At 57.9% G+C, this 15,622-nt stretch overlaps 1 protein-coding gene across 4 annotated transcripts in view; it reads right to left on the reverse strand.

Moving 5' to 3' along the window:
• The window catches only part of LRRC8A (leucine rich repeat containing 8 VRAC subunit A), a 24,019-nt gene continuing 8,397 nt past the window's right edge, over positions 1 to 15,622 (reverse strand). For all 4 annotated transcript variants that reach the window (XM_070430506.1, XM_070430503.1, XM_070430504.1 and 1 more), the window contains 2 exons: positions 7,136 to 9,288; positions 1 to 1,806 (listed from right to left, as the gene is read on the reverse strand). In XM_070430506.1, coding sequence (XP_070286607.1) covers positions 1,531 to 1,806; positions 7,136 to 9,280 — 2,421 coding nt within the window. In that variant the 5' untranslated portion in view covers positions 9,281 to 9,288 and the 3' untranslated portion in view covers positions 1 to 1,530. The remainder of the gene's footprint in view (positions 1,807 to 7,135; positions 9,289 to 15,622) is intronic.

Below are 15,622 nucleotides of genomic sequence, written 5' to 3' on the forward strand. Positions count from 1 at the left end.
TTGCTGTTACAGATTTATTTGATATTTGAACGAGTCTACAAGTTCAGACCCACATGTAACGGATTGCTTCGTGGTTGTCGGAGGCTAGTGTGCGTTATTCTGAGGGTAACATTCAATGACGCGACGCAGAACACACAAATGGACAGAGACGTGATCGTTAAGACAAGAGACGCTAAAACGTGCCTTAGTGTCCAAGTGATTGCTCTAAGGCGGGGACCCCGCTGACTGATCTAAAGTGAGGTGGCTTCTCACCACCAGGTGCCGAGTGGGCCACGTGCGCAGGCGCCTGGGACAGAAACTGGAACCCAAACCTGGGGAGCCTGCTCTTCCAGGGGCGACCCCCCCACCCGCAGTCCCGCCTCCTCCCACAGTCTGTGCTGACGGAAGCAGCTGGGGCGAGTGGTGGCACTGGGCACACTCATGACACATGAGGTGGGAAGCAGAGTCCGGGCGAGGTAGCTCCTCTTGGCTCCTTAACACTGTGACGAGGGACAGGGAGGATGGAGCACCGTCGTCCGGGATTAGCCAACCCGAGTCTCCTCCCATCTTGGCAGCTCCAGAACATTCCCTCTGGCCAACGGCCACAGAAGTGAGCGCCTGCCAAGACACATGGGGGAGAAGGAAAACAAGACACCAAAAACAAAACAGAAAAGCCCCCCCGCCCGCCCCCAGGGGAGGAGAGGAACAAAGAGAACTCTGGACCAAGGTCACCAGATTCGGAAGACACCCCGGGGGGAGGAAACACTCAGTCCTGCCGGGGGAAGCTGCGCCCACCCTGAGACTCCAACTCACTGGCCTTTAGTGTCTTTTTTTTTTTTTTTTTAAGTTTTTTTCTTTTTAATACCCAAACCCTCAATTTTCAAAGCTTAAAAAATGTTTTACTTAAAAAAAAAAAAAAAAAATCCCAAGCGGGTGAGGCAAGCCCCAGGCCTGGCCTTCCCACCTGGTGGCCTGCTCTCCACGGGCTGGGCCGCCAGAGCCCAGCCTGGCACCACGCGGTGACCGTCCACAGCTGGCTCGCTCTGGCCACTCTGCTCAAGTCTGGGTGGGCACTAAATGCTGGCGGCGGCGCCACAAAGGAAAAGCAAAACAGCCCACTCTTCCTCACGCCCCCTGTGAGCTGTTTTCCTGGGAATGTGTAAGTTATCTGGAGGGAGGGAGCGGGAGGCGGGGAAAAAAATAAATACCAAGAGCTAAGTTGATGTCCCGGCCTCTGGCATGGGCTCAGCCTCTGGGGCAGAGATGGCCTCCAGGGCGGAGGCCTGATTGTCCGAACACTGAGCTCTGAGACAGATGTCTATCTCCCCAGCAGGCGCCTGTGGGGCACGAGTCTCAGAGGGAGAAAAGGGGCCAGCCCCTCAGGTACTGCCCGGTCACCCTGGCCCAGCTCACGGCCAACCCCAGGCTCCTGCCTGGCCGAGAGGCTGGGCTGGTTGTCCCAGGGTTTCTGGGTTCCTGGGCTGGAGGAAGCGCCGGTGGTCCCACTGCTGGCCACTGTGGGCCAGCCTGTGCTCGGTGGTCCGCCACGGTTCAGGCCTGCTCCTTGTCGGCCCTCCACAGCCGCTCCTTCACCTCGGGTGGCAACGTGTTGAACAGGTCCTCCTCCACCACCAGGCCGCTGCGCTTGAGCAGCGGGCACTCGCCCAGCTCCACGGGCAGGCACTCCAGCCGGTTGCCCCGCAGCTCGATCTGGGTCAGGTTGGTCAGCTCGCCCACCCGCGAGGGCAGCGACTGCAGCACGTTGTTGCCCAGGTGCAGGGCCCGCAGCTTCCGGCACTGGAAGAGCTCCGGGGGCAGTGCCTCGATCTAGAGGGAAAGGAGGGGGAAGGTGAGGTGGGCACCGCTCAGACCTGAGGGCCTCTGGGTCAAGGCTTCCCTCCCTGGCCCTCTCCCCTGGGCACCGGCACCTTCTCTGAGGCCCATCCAGCTCCCTGGGGGCCCAGCACCAGCACAATCTGGGCCAAACTCTGAGTCACTTCCACCTGCACTGAAGGCTCAGCTCTGTGGTCATATCCTCCAGGAGCCTCCTGAGTCATCTCTGGCACCATGTGCCCCCCGCAGTACTGCTCTCCCCATGGTGAAACTGCTTGATCACCTGTCACCCCAGGACTCTGAGCTCTGAGAGGGCAGGACTGGGTCCACCTTGTTCCCCGCTGTCTCCAGCACCTGGCACCCTAAGAAGCCTATCCCGCTAGCCAGCTACTCTCAACACCCCCTCCTCCACCACCCAGGGCTCACCAGGAGCCAGGCTGTGTTGGTCCTGTCTGGTTAAGAACATCTATGAGAGCAGAGCGGCACTGAGAAGATTCCACACCCTTCCCTGTTGCTGAGAACTGGGAGAGCTCGCCAATGGGCGTGAGAATCCCAGCCGAGTCACCCCCCTTCCTGGGGCCTCCGTTTTCTCCTGTCAAGTCACAGGCTGTTCACGAGCGCACGGAGCCCAGTGGCAAGTCAGACTCCCCTCTTTCTGATTTTGCAAAAGCAGAATAATGGGCCACACTCATTAGCTTACTACTCAGTCAGGTTTCACTCTTTTAACCCTAGAACGGACCTATAACTATTCTGTGAACACTCGTCCCATTTTACAGATGGGGTAACTGAGGCCCAGAGAAGCTAACTTGCCCAGCGGTTCGCACCTGGCAGGTGGAGTCAACAGGTGAACCTGGTTCAACAGCACACACTCTGCTAGGTGTCTGCACTGTTGGTGGAACAAGGAGCAAACACGGACCCGAGTGGGGACGCGCTGTCTGCGGGCACACAGGGACGGCCAGCCTCTCCCCTGCCCTTCCCCGAGTGTCGGCGAGCAACACGAGTTCTTACGGAGCCCGTCTGTCCTACGTCTGTCCTAAAACGACCCCCTTCAGAGGTAGCGCACAGGAGGAATCCTGCCGGCTCTAAGGTTACTCTGCCCCTGTCCCCATTGTCCTGCCGAGGCGGCCAAGGCTGGGGAAGTGAAATGCACCGTGCCGAGCCAGGAAGGGGCAGCCTTGCTTCCGCTGACTCAGAGCCCTGCCAAACACGGCACTCGGCGGCCCGGCAAAGCCCTCCCCTCCTGGGCCTCAGTGTCCCCAGCTGCAGAATGAGAGGCTGAACGGACAGTGCCTCTTGGCTGGGATCGGCTGAGCTGGGGCCTCTGGGTGGACCTGGACTCCACCTCAGAGGTTCTCGCTCTCCCCACCGTCCTTGGGAGAGGACACTCATTCCCGGTGAGGGCCTTGTCCTTCCAGCAGGAAAACAGTGTGGCCGGGGCTGGGCAGAGGCCACGCTAGGAGGGACACCGGCCATTTTAATGGAGACCCCTGGCCTGGGCTTCCAAAATGGCCACCGCTGTGCCCAATGGTCAGGAATGGGCCAGTTCAGGGACATGAAGGCGAGAGGACAGACGGGACATGGGCTCCAGCAGCACCGAGGGGCCAGAGCTTCCCAGACACCCCACTCCCCACACAGCGGCACCCTCTGATGGCACAGCCAGTGGTCAGAGCCCGGGAATGGCTCTGGTGGTGAGCGACAGATCACTCCCTGCCCCTGCCAGGAACTCTCTCCAGAGACACGAGAAGGGGCTGCAGTGGCTCTGCACCTGCACGGCCCCCTGTCCTCTGCACCTGCCCTTCCTCCTGGGGTGCTGTTCGTCCTCCTCTGTCCCACCTCCTCAGGGATCTCAGTGGCTCCCCCACCAGCACTGAAGTGGCCTCCAGTCTACCTGACTTTGAAAAAGAACCTCCCAGCAGCCTCTGGGGCTGCTCCATCATTCTCCAGCCTCCCCACAAACATCTGGAAAGTTGCCCTCTCTCCTCAGCCCGCTGGGATCCAGCTTCCTCCCCCATCCGCCCTTGAAACCCGTTCTCCTTTCCCGACTCCCTCGCTGCCCTGAGCCCACACCCCTGCCTGGCCTTGCCCTTCTGCATCTACCTGGAAGCTCCAGCCAGACTGCCTGCCTTCCCCGAGCCTGGGCGATGACACCTGGGGCTTTGTGCCGACTCAACATGGCCTCTTGGACGTCCCAGGCCCAGACACCCAGCACCGGACATACAATCTCCTCTCGAAACCCGCGCCTCCTCCTGTGTCCTGTCTCAGTGACCATCCACCTACCTACCCGGGCAGCCAGGTGAGAAACCCAGCCCACGTTCTGTGAGCTCTACCCAAAGTCTGGAAATCCTGTCTCCAACCAGCCCATGTTCTGTGAGCTCTACCCAAAGTCTGGAAATCCTGTCTCCCCTTCCCTGCAGCCTCTGCCAGCGCAGGCGTGCCCCTCCCCTGCAGCTGCACAGCTTCTATCAGCACCTGATGCTCACCTTGCCCCCCGCCCCCCGAACCCACCCCTCACGGGGCAGCAAGAGCAATCTCTACACTGCCCGTCAGCTTGCTCCTCTATTCCTTCATCAGCAAGAGCTCAGCCCATTTGCACTGGACAGAAAAAGCCCAGGTCCTTGTCCTGAGAGTCTGTGGCGGTAAGAGGAATGGAAACGAAATAAAGACTCGCTCACTGAAAGCGAGTGGGAGGAACAGGATGCTCCCCCAGTCCTGGTGGGGCCTGGGCCTGCCCTCAGGGGAGTCCACGTTCCAGGGGTGGCTCACGTTCCTCGCCCTCCTCCCCCTCCTCCCCCTCCTCGCCCACCTCCCCCTCCTCCCCCTCCTCCCCCTCCTCGGCCTCCTGGCCTTCCTTTCCTCCTCCCCTCCTCGCCCTCCTCCCCCTCCTCCCCTCTTCCCCCTCCTCCCCCTCCTCCCCCTCGGCTTTCAGTTACTCAGGGATGGGACCTACTGGACTCCCCTTCTCACCTGGCTAACCCTCCTCATCCTGCAGGGCCGGGTGGAACTGCTTCCTCCAGGAGGCCCACAGCCCTGGGTTAGTCCGGGTTGAGGTTACTCGGTGCTGCTGCCACACTGTGCTAAGTGTCTTTCCCCACCAGACAGTGAGCTCAGATGGGCAGACCGTGGGCCTTGTCCACGCCTGTGTCCCCAGCCCCTCACTCACACTGAGAGTGCTCAGAAACACTGGCCAAGTCGGTGAACAAATGAGTGAGCGAGCGAGTGGACAAACGAATGCCTGCTCTGTCAAGGAACTCCTTAGCACCATTTAAACCTGGGCCTGAGCTGGGCCACTCCCAGGCGGCCCACAAGGAACCATCAGGCCCCGAAGGAACCATCAGGCCCTGAGGACAGAGAGGGGCTCCAGCTTCAGAGGAGGAGCCCACCAGGGCTGGCCCAAGGGAGCTATTTTCCCTGTGAGGCCCCGGCATTCCCGGGGGCGGGACAGGATGTGATGAAGCAATGCACTGACCAGGGTGTCAGAGGGGCTCCTTCCTGCAGACAGCATGCCTGCCTGCCACCAGCCCCCTTCCTGAGGGTGACCTCAGCCAGCAGACATGACCTCACAGGCACACTTGGGCTGAGCAGCTGGGGTCGGGGACAGGATGGGGAGCCAGGCTGGCCGCTGCCCGCACCCTCCACCTGGTGGGAGAGCCCATCAAGCCCTGGGCTGGGGCTGCGTTCTGGGGCCACCACCTGGCCCCTCACACCTTTAACGAAGGGCTGGGGTTGGGAGCTCTCCAAACATGGCTTCTCCGCAGGAGTTCCACTTTCCGGGTGAGCACACCCGCCCGGCTCTGGGGGCAGATTCTCAGGGTGAAGCCACCTGGGATCTGGCCTTCTCCCTTGTTCACTCTTAGGTAGTCTCACAGTCCTAACGTGGAGGAGGGAGCAGGGTCTGCCACCATCTCTGACATATGGAGACAGGTTGTTTGTGAAAGGGCGAGGGCTAGGTTGCCCCAGGGTAGGGGGCCACGTCCTACTCTGCTAGCCACACCCAGGCGGCAGAGCACAGTTCTTTCTCCTCCCCTTTCTCCAACCCCCCCCCCCCCCCCCCTATATAACCGGTCTTCGGGCGGGGTTGAGGCGCTCAGCCATTTGGTTTTGCCTTGATATGGATGGGGGGCCCAAGCTAGCTTGAATACAGATTCTTATGTTTTTACATCGAATTGGCTCCCTGATGTGGTTTCTTGGGAATCTTGAAATCTGGGCACAACAGTTTGCAGTCAGAGAGGCTTAGGGAAGAGGGGGGCGCTTCTAAATGGTGCACCTGGACTCCGCAGCCTGAGTGACACCGGAGAGGCGTGTCCTTTCCTGGGCAGGGGCGTTTCGGGGGCTGCTGGGACGTGAGGGATGCAGGGACACTGCCCTCCCAGGGCTGACACAGCAAGTCTCTAACCAACGGGGCTGCTCTATGCCTCTGTGTTCCATGAGGCACAGAAGGGGTGTCTGAATCGGCCCCATTCTGGGCGTCCCAGCCCCTGGCCACAGAACCCATTGCTGCCCACTAGGAGCTTCCACCTTGAGAGGAGGGACTCAGACGACCTGTTCCTTCCACTGTCGACCTCCCGCAGGCCCCCGGGCGGGGGGAGGGCCCCTCAGCGGCTGTGCTTTGCTACTGCAGAGGCCAGACCACAAAACCGCAGGCGCGCCCTGCCCCGAACCCACCCACCTGCCTCTACGGAGGGGCCTTGGGTGGGGGGCTTCCCAAGCCAGGCGAGGGGCCACCGCAAGGGACTGCAACGGTCTCCGGGCGTGGCCTCCCAAACGGTTTGCAGTTTCCTCTCCAGAGAGCAGGTGGTGACAGGCAGCCCCAATCAAGCCCAACTCTGCCCTCCACCACCCACATGCAGAGGGAGAGGGGAGAGCAGCGCACTAGGAGCTGTGGAGGCGGCTTGGCTTCCCCTCGGTGGACAGCAGCCACCGTGGTTCCTGTTCCTGCTGGACCCAGACTGACGCTTCAGCTCCAAATCTGGTCTGGGACAGCTGAGGAAATACCGCTAGGTCCAGGCTAGGTCCCGCCTCCTACACCCCAACCCTGAGATGGACAGAGAGAGAACCACAGGCCTTGGACCTCCTGCCCGGCACATCCCTTATGAGAAACCTGCACAAGGGCACCTTGGGGACACACCCCACGTGACCACACATCCCTCCTGGCAGAACTGCAGCATCTGTGGCAGAGACAGGCTCCCAACCTGCCGTCCTGACTTGGCAGGTCTGCAGCGGGGCCGGGAAGTCGGTATTTTTAGAAGCTCCTCCAAGGTCCTAAGCACCCCCACCACGGGCCACGGAGCCCACCCGCATGCCGAGCCAGCGCGGGGCCACTCACCCGGTTGGCTGTGATCGCCAGGTTCTGGAGGTTCTGCAGGAGGCCAATGTCGGCGGGGAGGAAGGTCAGGTTGTTGTGGCTGAGGTCCAGGTAGCGCAGCTTGCGGCAGTAGAAGAGCTGGGGGGGGATCTTCTCGATCTTGTTGCGGTTCAGGTAGAGGCGCTCGAGGTTGGTGAGGTTGCCGATCTGGATGGGGATGTAGGCGATGTGGTTGTACCAGAGCTTAAGGCAGGTGAGGCGGTGCAGGTGCTGGAAGCTGATGATCTCCTCGATGGTCTTGAGGTTGTTGTCCTTGAGGTCAATCTCCTGCAGGTTGTGGAGGCTGAAGATGGAGTGGGGGATGCGCTCCAGGTCACAGCGGATCAGTTCCAGCTCCGTCAGGTTGACCATCTTCTTGAGGCTGTTGAGGACGATGAGCTTGGTGCCCTCGTTGTTGATGGACAGCTTCTGCAGGTGCACGCCCACGTCCGTGACCACCTGCGGCAGCTTGCTCAGGTTGCTCTTCAGCCGCAGCACCTTGAGGCGCTTGAGCTCGCGCAGCCCGTCGATGACGATGTAGCGGTTGTTCTCCGCGCTCAGGTTGCCCGTCAGGTGCAGCTCCTCCAGCGTCTTCAGGCTGTAGATCCACAGCGGGATCTCCTTAATGTCCGTGAACTTGATGTGCAGCGCCCGCAGGTTCTCGCGCAGGAAGGCCAGGGCCGGCGCCTCGATCTTGGCCGCCGTGTGGTACAGCCACAGCTCCTTGAGGCCCGTGAGCTGGGCGATGCTGGGAGGGATGGTCACGTCCGGGATCAGCTCCAGCTTCAGCACCTCCAGCTCCACCAGGTCAAACACGGTGTCGGGGATGCCGCTGAGCATGAACAGGTGCAACTCCAGCTTGTCCTGCGCGTTCTTGGTGAGCCGCTGCCGCAGCTTGTCCAGCGTCCACTCGTTGTTGAGGTTCAGCTGCCGCAGCTTGTTCTCGCTCACCTCTGACAGGAAGACGGCGAAGCGCTTGGAGTAGAGCGGGTCGTACTGGTCGATGAGGTGGAGCATGAAGGCGAAGTCATTCTTGACGTCGGGGATGTCGCTGTAGCTGCTCTCTTCGCGGATCGACTCGAAGGAGTACTTCTTGAGGGAGCGGCGCAGCATCCACCACAGCGTGTACATGCAGATGAGGCCGTAGAAGATGACCAGGCTGATGTAGAAGGACGCCAGGATCTTGAAGAGCGTGGCCAGGGGGTGGGCACACCGGTAGGTGCGGTAGCCCGTCAGGCTCTCGATGTCCACAGTGCAGTCCACGTCGAACTTGATGTTGTGCACGTAGTAGACGGTGTAGCAGATGATGAGGATGAACTTGATCACCTTGATGATGGTCTGCCGCATGTAGAGGCGGTACACGATGTCCCCCTCCTCCACGTGGGTCCGGAACTTCTTCACCTTCTCGAACAGCGCCTTGGCCTGCTCCCCCTCCTTCTTGTCCAGCACGCCTGTCTCCGAGCGGTCCACGATGCCCTGCTCGATCCGGGACTTGGTCCGCTGCAGCATGGGCACCGTGGCCTCCACGTCCTCGCTGACCGTCGAGGACTTCTTGTCCATGGAGCCGTTCATCTTGCTAAAGGTCGGCTTGGGGTCGCTCTCCTCTACCACCGTCTCCGACAGGGCCCGCGTGGTCCAAGGCGAGTCAAAGCACTTGAGCAGGATAGACACAAAGTGCTCCAGCTTCGAGCTGGTGCGCGGGAACTTGAACCAGAAGTTGCTGCAGGCCAGGAAGATGAGTGTGTGCAGAAGCACCAGGTAGGGGAAGTACTTGGCGAACCAGTGCAGGCGGTTCTCATAGCACACAGCGTCCACGTAGTTGTACTGGTGCCGATCCAGGTCGTACTTGATGCCCGTGGGGCCGGTGTCAGCAATCGGCAGGATAGTGGAGTTGGAGTAGATGGGCTCTGCCCAGCTCCGGAAAGAGTCATTGCAGGAGTCCTTGGTGACCCACTTACAAGGCAGGCAGATCATCTTGTCCTGGGTGACCTGCAGCGTGCCCCCAAAGACTGCGATCATCAGCATGACAATGGAGATGTAGTCGGTGAACACGTCCCACCACGGCTTCAGGATCCGGTACGCTGGCTGTGTGTCCGCAAAGTAGCGGAGCTCTGTCACTGGAATCATGGTTCAACCTGAAAGGCACCCATACGAGGGGGTTACTGCAGGGTAGCCTGGCTTTCTGGGACCCGGGGGTCAAGGGAAGGAGACAATGGACTCGCTGTCCAAAATTCCACCTCGAGTCTAGCGGGGAGCCAGAGCCTGGCCACTCGTGGGGCAGCCCCCGGATCAGCCTTCCTCCAGAAACCACACGGTCACCAGGTGGCTGGGAAACCACTGTGGGACGGCAGGCAGCCTTCCCATTTAACAGACAGGAAGACTGAGCACTGAGGTGAGGACCCACGCTGACAGATGGCCAATTCAGGCTCACAGGAGCATTTGGGATATCTGGCTGGACCCTCTCCTCTTACTCAAGCATGTCGAACTCGTGGCCCGCGGGCCGTATGCCTCCTTTATTTGGCCCGTGTTAGCCATTGAGTTTGACATGCTTGCTCTTACTGATCAGACCAACTGCAGGGGCTTGTTGAAGCCACCAGTTCACTCGGAGCCAGCTGCCGCGAAGCTGCGCCAGTGACCTGAAGAGATGTCTGCAGAGTCTGAGAAAAGCCAAATGCAGAGAGGGGGCTTAATGTGAACTCACTTTTGTAAACCAAATAGGGAAGTCTGAGCGCTCCTAAGTGTGTGCATATAGTTATGTCCATACAGGATTCCGGGAGCACTGGAGGGACCGGAAAACACACACAGTAGGAGGAGCTCCTGGGTGAGGGGACGAGAGAACAAGCCGTTCTCAGCCTGGAGCAGGAGGACAAGATCATGAATATGCACTATGGAAAATGATCGCTGGTCATGTCCGTCCACGTGTGTGTATAAAGAAATTAAAAGCAGTAGCAGCAGGGTCTGTCCCAGAAGAGTCCTATTCCGCGGATCTCGGATAAAGCCAGGAATTTGATTTTTTTTTTTTTTAGGGGGGTGGTGATTTTTTAATACGTGACTTCGGTGACACTAATGATTGGCCAAGTTTGGGAAACACTAGCTTAGAAGCCACATTCAGGAACTCCAGCCAGTGGCGTACAGGAGGAGTGCCACCGAATAAACGTGTGCAAGGCCTCTCCTCCGTGGTCGCTCTGCCAAGGCACGGTGTAACGAGCAGTGTAAGACAAATGGGATGAGAAAGGTACTGATGCTCACGGGAGAACGCAGAGGCGAGAAGTGAAATCCCCTGTGAAAACACCCCCAGGGCTACCACTGTTAACTTTTCAATGAGCAATAACATCCTAGTCCTTTCTGTGTATATTTCTTAAAATAAAATTGTGATTTTGCTTTACACCCTATTTTGTCATCTAGACTTTAGATGAAGGTTAAATCCTGTGTTTTGACAAATGGACCTGTTTCTCTTGGGAGAGGAACAAGGGTGTCCAGGTTATGGGACTGGACCACCTTATTTTGATTACTAATAATATAAATAATGACAATAGTAATGAATGTTTCATGAAACAGGGCTTCCCTGCAAACTTCCCATCTTGTCCTTCTAGACTGAGCATGCTGGGATGGGTGGGGAGGACAGAAGGAAAGCAAAATAGGACCATGGAAAAACTGGGGCACTGAGATGGACGTGTGCAGGCACCGAGCTGGCCCTCACCATGGGGTCCCCTCGTGGAATCCCTTAGATGCCAGGAAGGAGGGCCTACCTGCAGCCCCATTCCGCAGACGGGGAACTAAGGCCCAGAGAGGTCAATCCACCCGCCCAACGTCACTCTTATAAACTGAGGGCAGAGCCGAGGCCATGCCCCCGAATATCTGTCTACCTCCCGCTTGGGTCCTTACCAAGGTCTGGCCTTCTCGCCACCTGCCCAGAGGCCCCTGCAGCAGCGGTACCGAGAGACAGAGCACAGGAGTGCAGCTTCCCGCCCCCCGAGCCAGGTCACTGCGGGGCCAGCAGACACCAGGTCCGCCTGGGCGGGTGGCTCCATCCCAGGTCAGCCCTCCTGTGAGGCCAAGAGGCGCAGGCCAGGAGCTGCCCGCCCCATAGGAAGGCCCAGGCCCTCTAATGACCAGCTGGCTCCACACCACCCACTCCTGGGAAGGTGGCACTCCAGGGGGGGCCTGCTGAATCAAGTAGCCAGCCTCCGGCCCAGACACCCGGACATTCGACCCACCCCTCCTGGCTCCCCAAGTCCTCCTCCAGGGGGACACCCAATGCCTGGGGACCGGAAGAGAGGCGGGACCAAGAGGAGAGGGCCTGCGGCAGCCTGCCCTGGAGAATCCAGAATGAGTGGGCCATGGCAGGATGTCAGGCGTGGGGGGTGGCGGCAGTGTATGACCAGGCAGGATGTGGTTTCAAAGGGGGAGTGGGTGTGTCAGGACCGAGAACGCCCAGCCTCCCAGCGAGGAGGCCTCTGGGCCCTGCTATCCTGGGCTTTGCACATGCTGCCTTCCTGACCCCTGGCTCTGAGGCGGGAACTGTTCACAGCTGTTTCCAGGGAGCATGAGGCTCAGAGGCGCGGGAAACAGTCCGGTCTGCTCTGTCCCAGATGCCTGGCTCTCACCCCTCCACTGTCACTCACCTGGACTCGAAGCACACCCTGAACTCTGCTTAGCCCTTGGCTTGGTCCTGTGGGGCAATAAAAGTGACCAAGGTGTGTCCCCCGCTGCAGGGCCTCTAGGTCCAGTGTGAGTGCGGAGACGGGTGGGAGGGGCAGCGGAGTGCCGAATAACCGCACCCGTGTGCAGGGAGGGCACCTGTGCTACAGAAGAGATGGATGCCAACTTCGTGCTGAGGAGGCTTCAAGGTGGGCCTTGGGCAAGCTCCGCACGGGCTTGCAGCTTCAGGTTCTGCACAAACACGAGGGCAGGACACCGCCCTGGCTGCTGGGAGGAGTCCATGCACCTTCATGCTTTTGCAGAGCTTAGTGCAGAGTGGGGCAGGCAGTCAGTTCTGGCTGGTGCACAACTCTCCTCAAGCTCTTCACCACCTGGGAGAGGACCAGATGCTCACGGGGACAGGAGTCTTCAGCACACAGTAGGTGGTCAATAAATTCTGAGGGTCTCAAGAGCGCCCTGAGAGGGGCATAGGGCCAGAGTGGGTGTAGCAAGGGGGTGGCCGCAGGGGTGGCAGGGAGGAGAGGCAGCCTCGGTTGCAGACCTGGGCTGCAAGGGCAGCAGGAGGGAGCAGCCCAACCCCAAGGGCCCTGGGGAAGCGACGGGTCCCCCACAGGTAGGGAGCTCCCTGCAGCGACCGGCCCCAGAGCCGGTGACTCAACGTGACTCAACACCCAGACACCCAGTTAGAGCAGCTCCCCATTCCCAGGCTGACTGAGGGCCGCGCCCAGAAGCTTCCCAAGCCCAGGAGGTGCACATTGTTTTGGTGCCATTTTTCTCCTCAAAGTTTTTTCTTGTAGTAAAACACGTACAACATAAAACTTACCATTTTAACATTTTCAGGTGTACAGTTCAGTAGCCTTAAGTGCAGTCACATAAACTGTCCCCATTAAACACCAACTCCCCAAGCTCTCCCACCCCCCAACCCCTGGCAACCACCATCCTACTTTCCATCAATCTGACAACCCTGGGCCCTCCTATCAGTGGACTCACACACTACGTGTCCTTCTGTGACTGGCTTGTTTCACTTAACATAATGTCCTCAGGTGCACCCATGATGCAGCATGTATCACAATGCCCTTCCTTTTTAGGCTGGATAATATTCCTCATGCCCATTTTACAGATAGGGAAACTGAGGCTCAAGGACAGTAAGTTACAGAGGGCACCTTCACATTGGATCTCCTCCAGGAGGCCCTTCAGCTCGAGCAGACCTCACCTGACAGCTGCCCCTGGGACACACCGGGCGTGGTCAGGAGAGCACGGAAGGAAAGGGGGCAGAGTCAGGGGAGTGGGGCCTTTCCTTCTAGCCATGGGAAGGCCTGTTCAGGGCATTTCCTGCAGACAGTGCATCCGCCCCTCCCTCGCTCAGCCCTCCAGAGCCAGCAGTGCCTCCTAGCAGAGGAGTGGAAACGGCTTCTCTGCGAGGGCCTCAGTGTCCCTGTCTGGAAGGGAGCAGAGAATCTGTTACAGATGTACCCATATTCTGTAAAAGGTGGTCAAGGTACCAAGGGGCGTGTGATCACAAATCAAACAACTCCTAGAACCATAAGAAAAAGGGCAGTCAAGCCCTGGATGGTGTGGCTCAGTTGGTTGGAGCGCTGTCCCATACACCGAAAGGTGGCGAGTCCCATTCCCGGTCAGGGCACATACCCAGGTTTCGGGCTCGATCCCCAGTTGAGGCACATATGGGAGGCAACAGATCAATGTTTCTCTCGCACATCAATGTCTGTCTGTCTGTCTCTCCCTCCCTCCCTTTCTTTCTCTAAAATCAATTTTTAAAAAAGCCTCAGGTGAGAATTGAAAACAAAAAAAACCAATCAATTGGAGGAAAACAAATTGGCCAAATATATAAATAGACAAGTTAAAGAAAAAAATGCAAGTGGAAATTAATGCATGAAGTAATTATTAATCTCACTACTAATCAGGGAATGCAAATTAGAACAATCAGATGCCATTTCACTCCCCTGCGCCTGGCAGCAATGTTGAATTCCTAGAGGACGGTCGGACACACAGGTCCCACAGGCCAGCAATTTCTCCGAGTTGCAGCTCTTGGAGAACAGCTTTACACATACATGTGAGGCCACGCACAGGGATGCTCACTGGACAGTTTGCTGTTCCTAATAGCAAAACGTCAGCAACACGCTAAACATCATCAAGGGGCGGGAGGATAAACTGCTCTAACATACAACTGAACAGGGAAGCAAAGAAAACGCTACCTGGATAGACAGGCCTCAAAAACGAGCTGAAAACAAGCTGTAGACCAATACACACGTTACATAAGGTTTTCCATCATGTGTATACCACGTGTAGTGACGGCATAAAAACATGCACCGTGGGTCCCAAAATCAAGGTAATAATTTCACTCAGTGGGGAGAAAATGGCATTGGAAAAGATGCCTTACTTGCGCCTGAAATAATGAGAGAGATCGGGAGCAATTATTGCAAAAATCAAGTCTTGAATATAAAAATGTGTTTTAGTTTTATACTTTTCTGTGTGCTTAAACTATTTCATACAAAATTTACCAAAACAATCATCCTGGTTGGCCTTCTCTCTGGTTCTCACACCTGCCGGGCTCAGCTGGAGGCAGTGGCAACTGGACTGGTCGCCAGGGCAGCAGGTTCAGCTCCCTTCCAACTGGCCTGCTGCTCACGGGTGCAGCGGCACCTGCGGTCTCTGAGGACGAGCAGGTTCAGTGTCACCCTTCCTGATCCTGACCCTGCCCTGCCCCCAGGGAGATGTGGAAGTGGGCAGGGTGCAGCCAGGCAGGGAGAAGTGGGCTCAGGTTCCTGCAGCTGGGCTGCAGCATCCCTGCTCCTGCGAGTCAGAGAAGCAACCGGGAGGGCCCCACTCTCCCCTGGGCCGCCGGCTGATCTCAGGAGTGCAAAGAGCAAGAGCTTTGGAGTTGGGGAGACTCAGGTTCAAATCCAGCCCTACCATGAAACAATTCCATAACCCCAGGCAAATTATTTATTTTATTTTTAAAAATGTTTTTATTGATTTCAAAGTGGAAGGGAGAGGGAGAGAGAAATATCCATGGCGAGAATCACTGATCAGCTGCCTCCTGTATAACCCTCACTGGGGATCGAGCCCACAACCCAGGCATGTGCCCTGACCAGGAATCAAACCGTGACTTCCCAGTTCATAGGCCGATGCTCAACCACAGAAGCACACCGTGCCAGGCAAATCTGGTACTTTTATAAGGAGGAAAAAATACTTGGGAAAAGGCCAAAGCCTTCCTCACTGTGTGGTTTCTGAGGATCGTAAAAGTTTACGAGAAGTACCTGCCATCCACTGCGTTAGAAAAAGGCCAGGCGCTCCTGCCGGGCCTTCCCAGGGAGCAGGCACTCACCAGGCACAGTCCTCACTGGGGGAGCGAGTCTCAGGGTGGGTGAGTTCAGACCCACGGCTTTTCCCCTCTGAGCCTCAGTGTCCTCAACTGTAAGAGGGAACTGTTACAGTCCCTACCTCAGAGGCTTATTGTGAGGATGACACATAAGACGATGCATATTGTGTGAACCCAAGTCTGACACAGAGGAAGGCACGCTATAGTTACCACACCCAGCTGCCAGGGCAGAAAACCGCCCGGGATTTGGTGTGTGTGTGTGTGTGTGTGAACACCAGGTGAGGGCTGAGCTGAAAACACAAATACCTACAGGCCAGACCAGACACCTAGAGGCCCCCAGGACCACCCCTTGGGTATTAAGCCTGGTCCCCGTTGTTGATTTCCTCCTTAAGCTTCTTATGGACAGAAGAGGAGTCACGCTGCCCCCTCAGTCCCGGAGTAAGACCACCCAGCAAGCTCCAGCCCCC

This window comes from Myotis yumanensis, unplaced genomic scaffold (assembly GCF_028538775.1).
Source record: "Myotis yumanensis isolate MYYU_CA2020_CCGP unplaced genomic scaffold, mMyoYum1.0.hap1 SCAF_12, whole genome shotgun sequence".
Classification (NCBI taxonomy): domain Eukaryota; kingdom Metazoa; phylum Chordata; class Mammalia; order Chiroptera; family Vespertilionidae; genus Myotis; species Myotis yumanensis.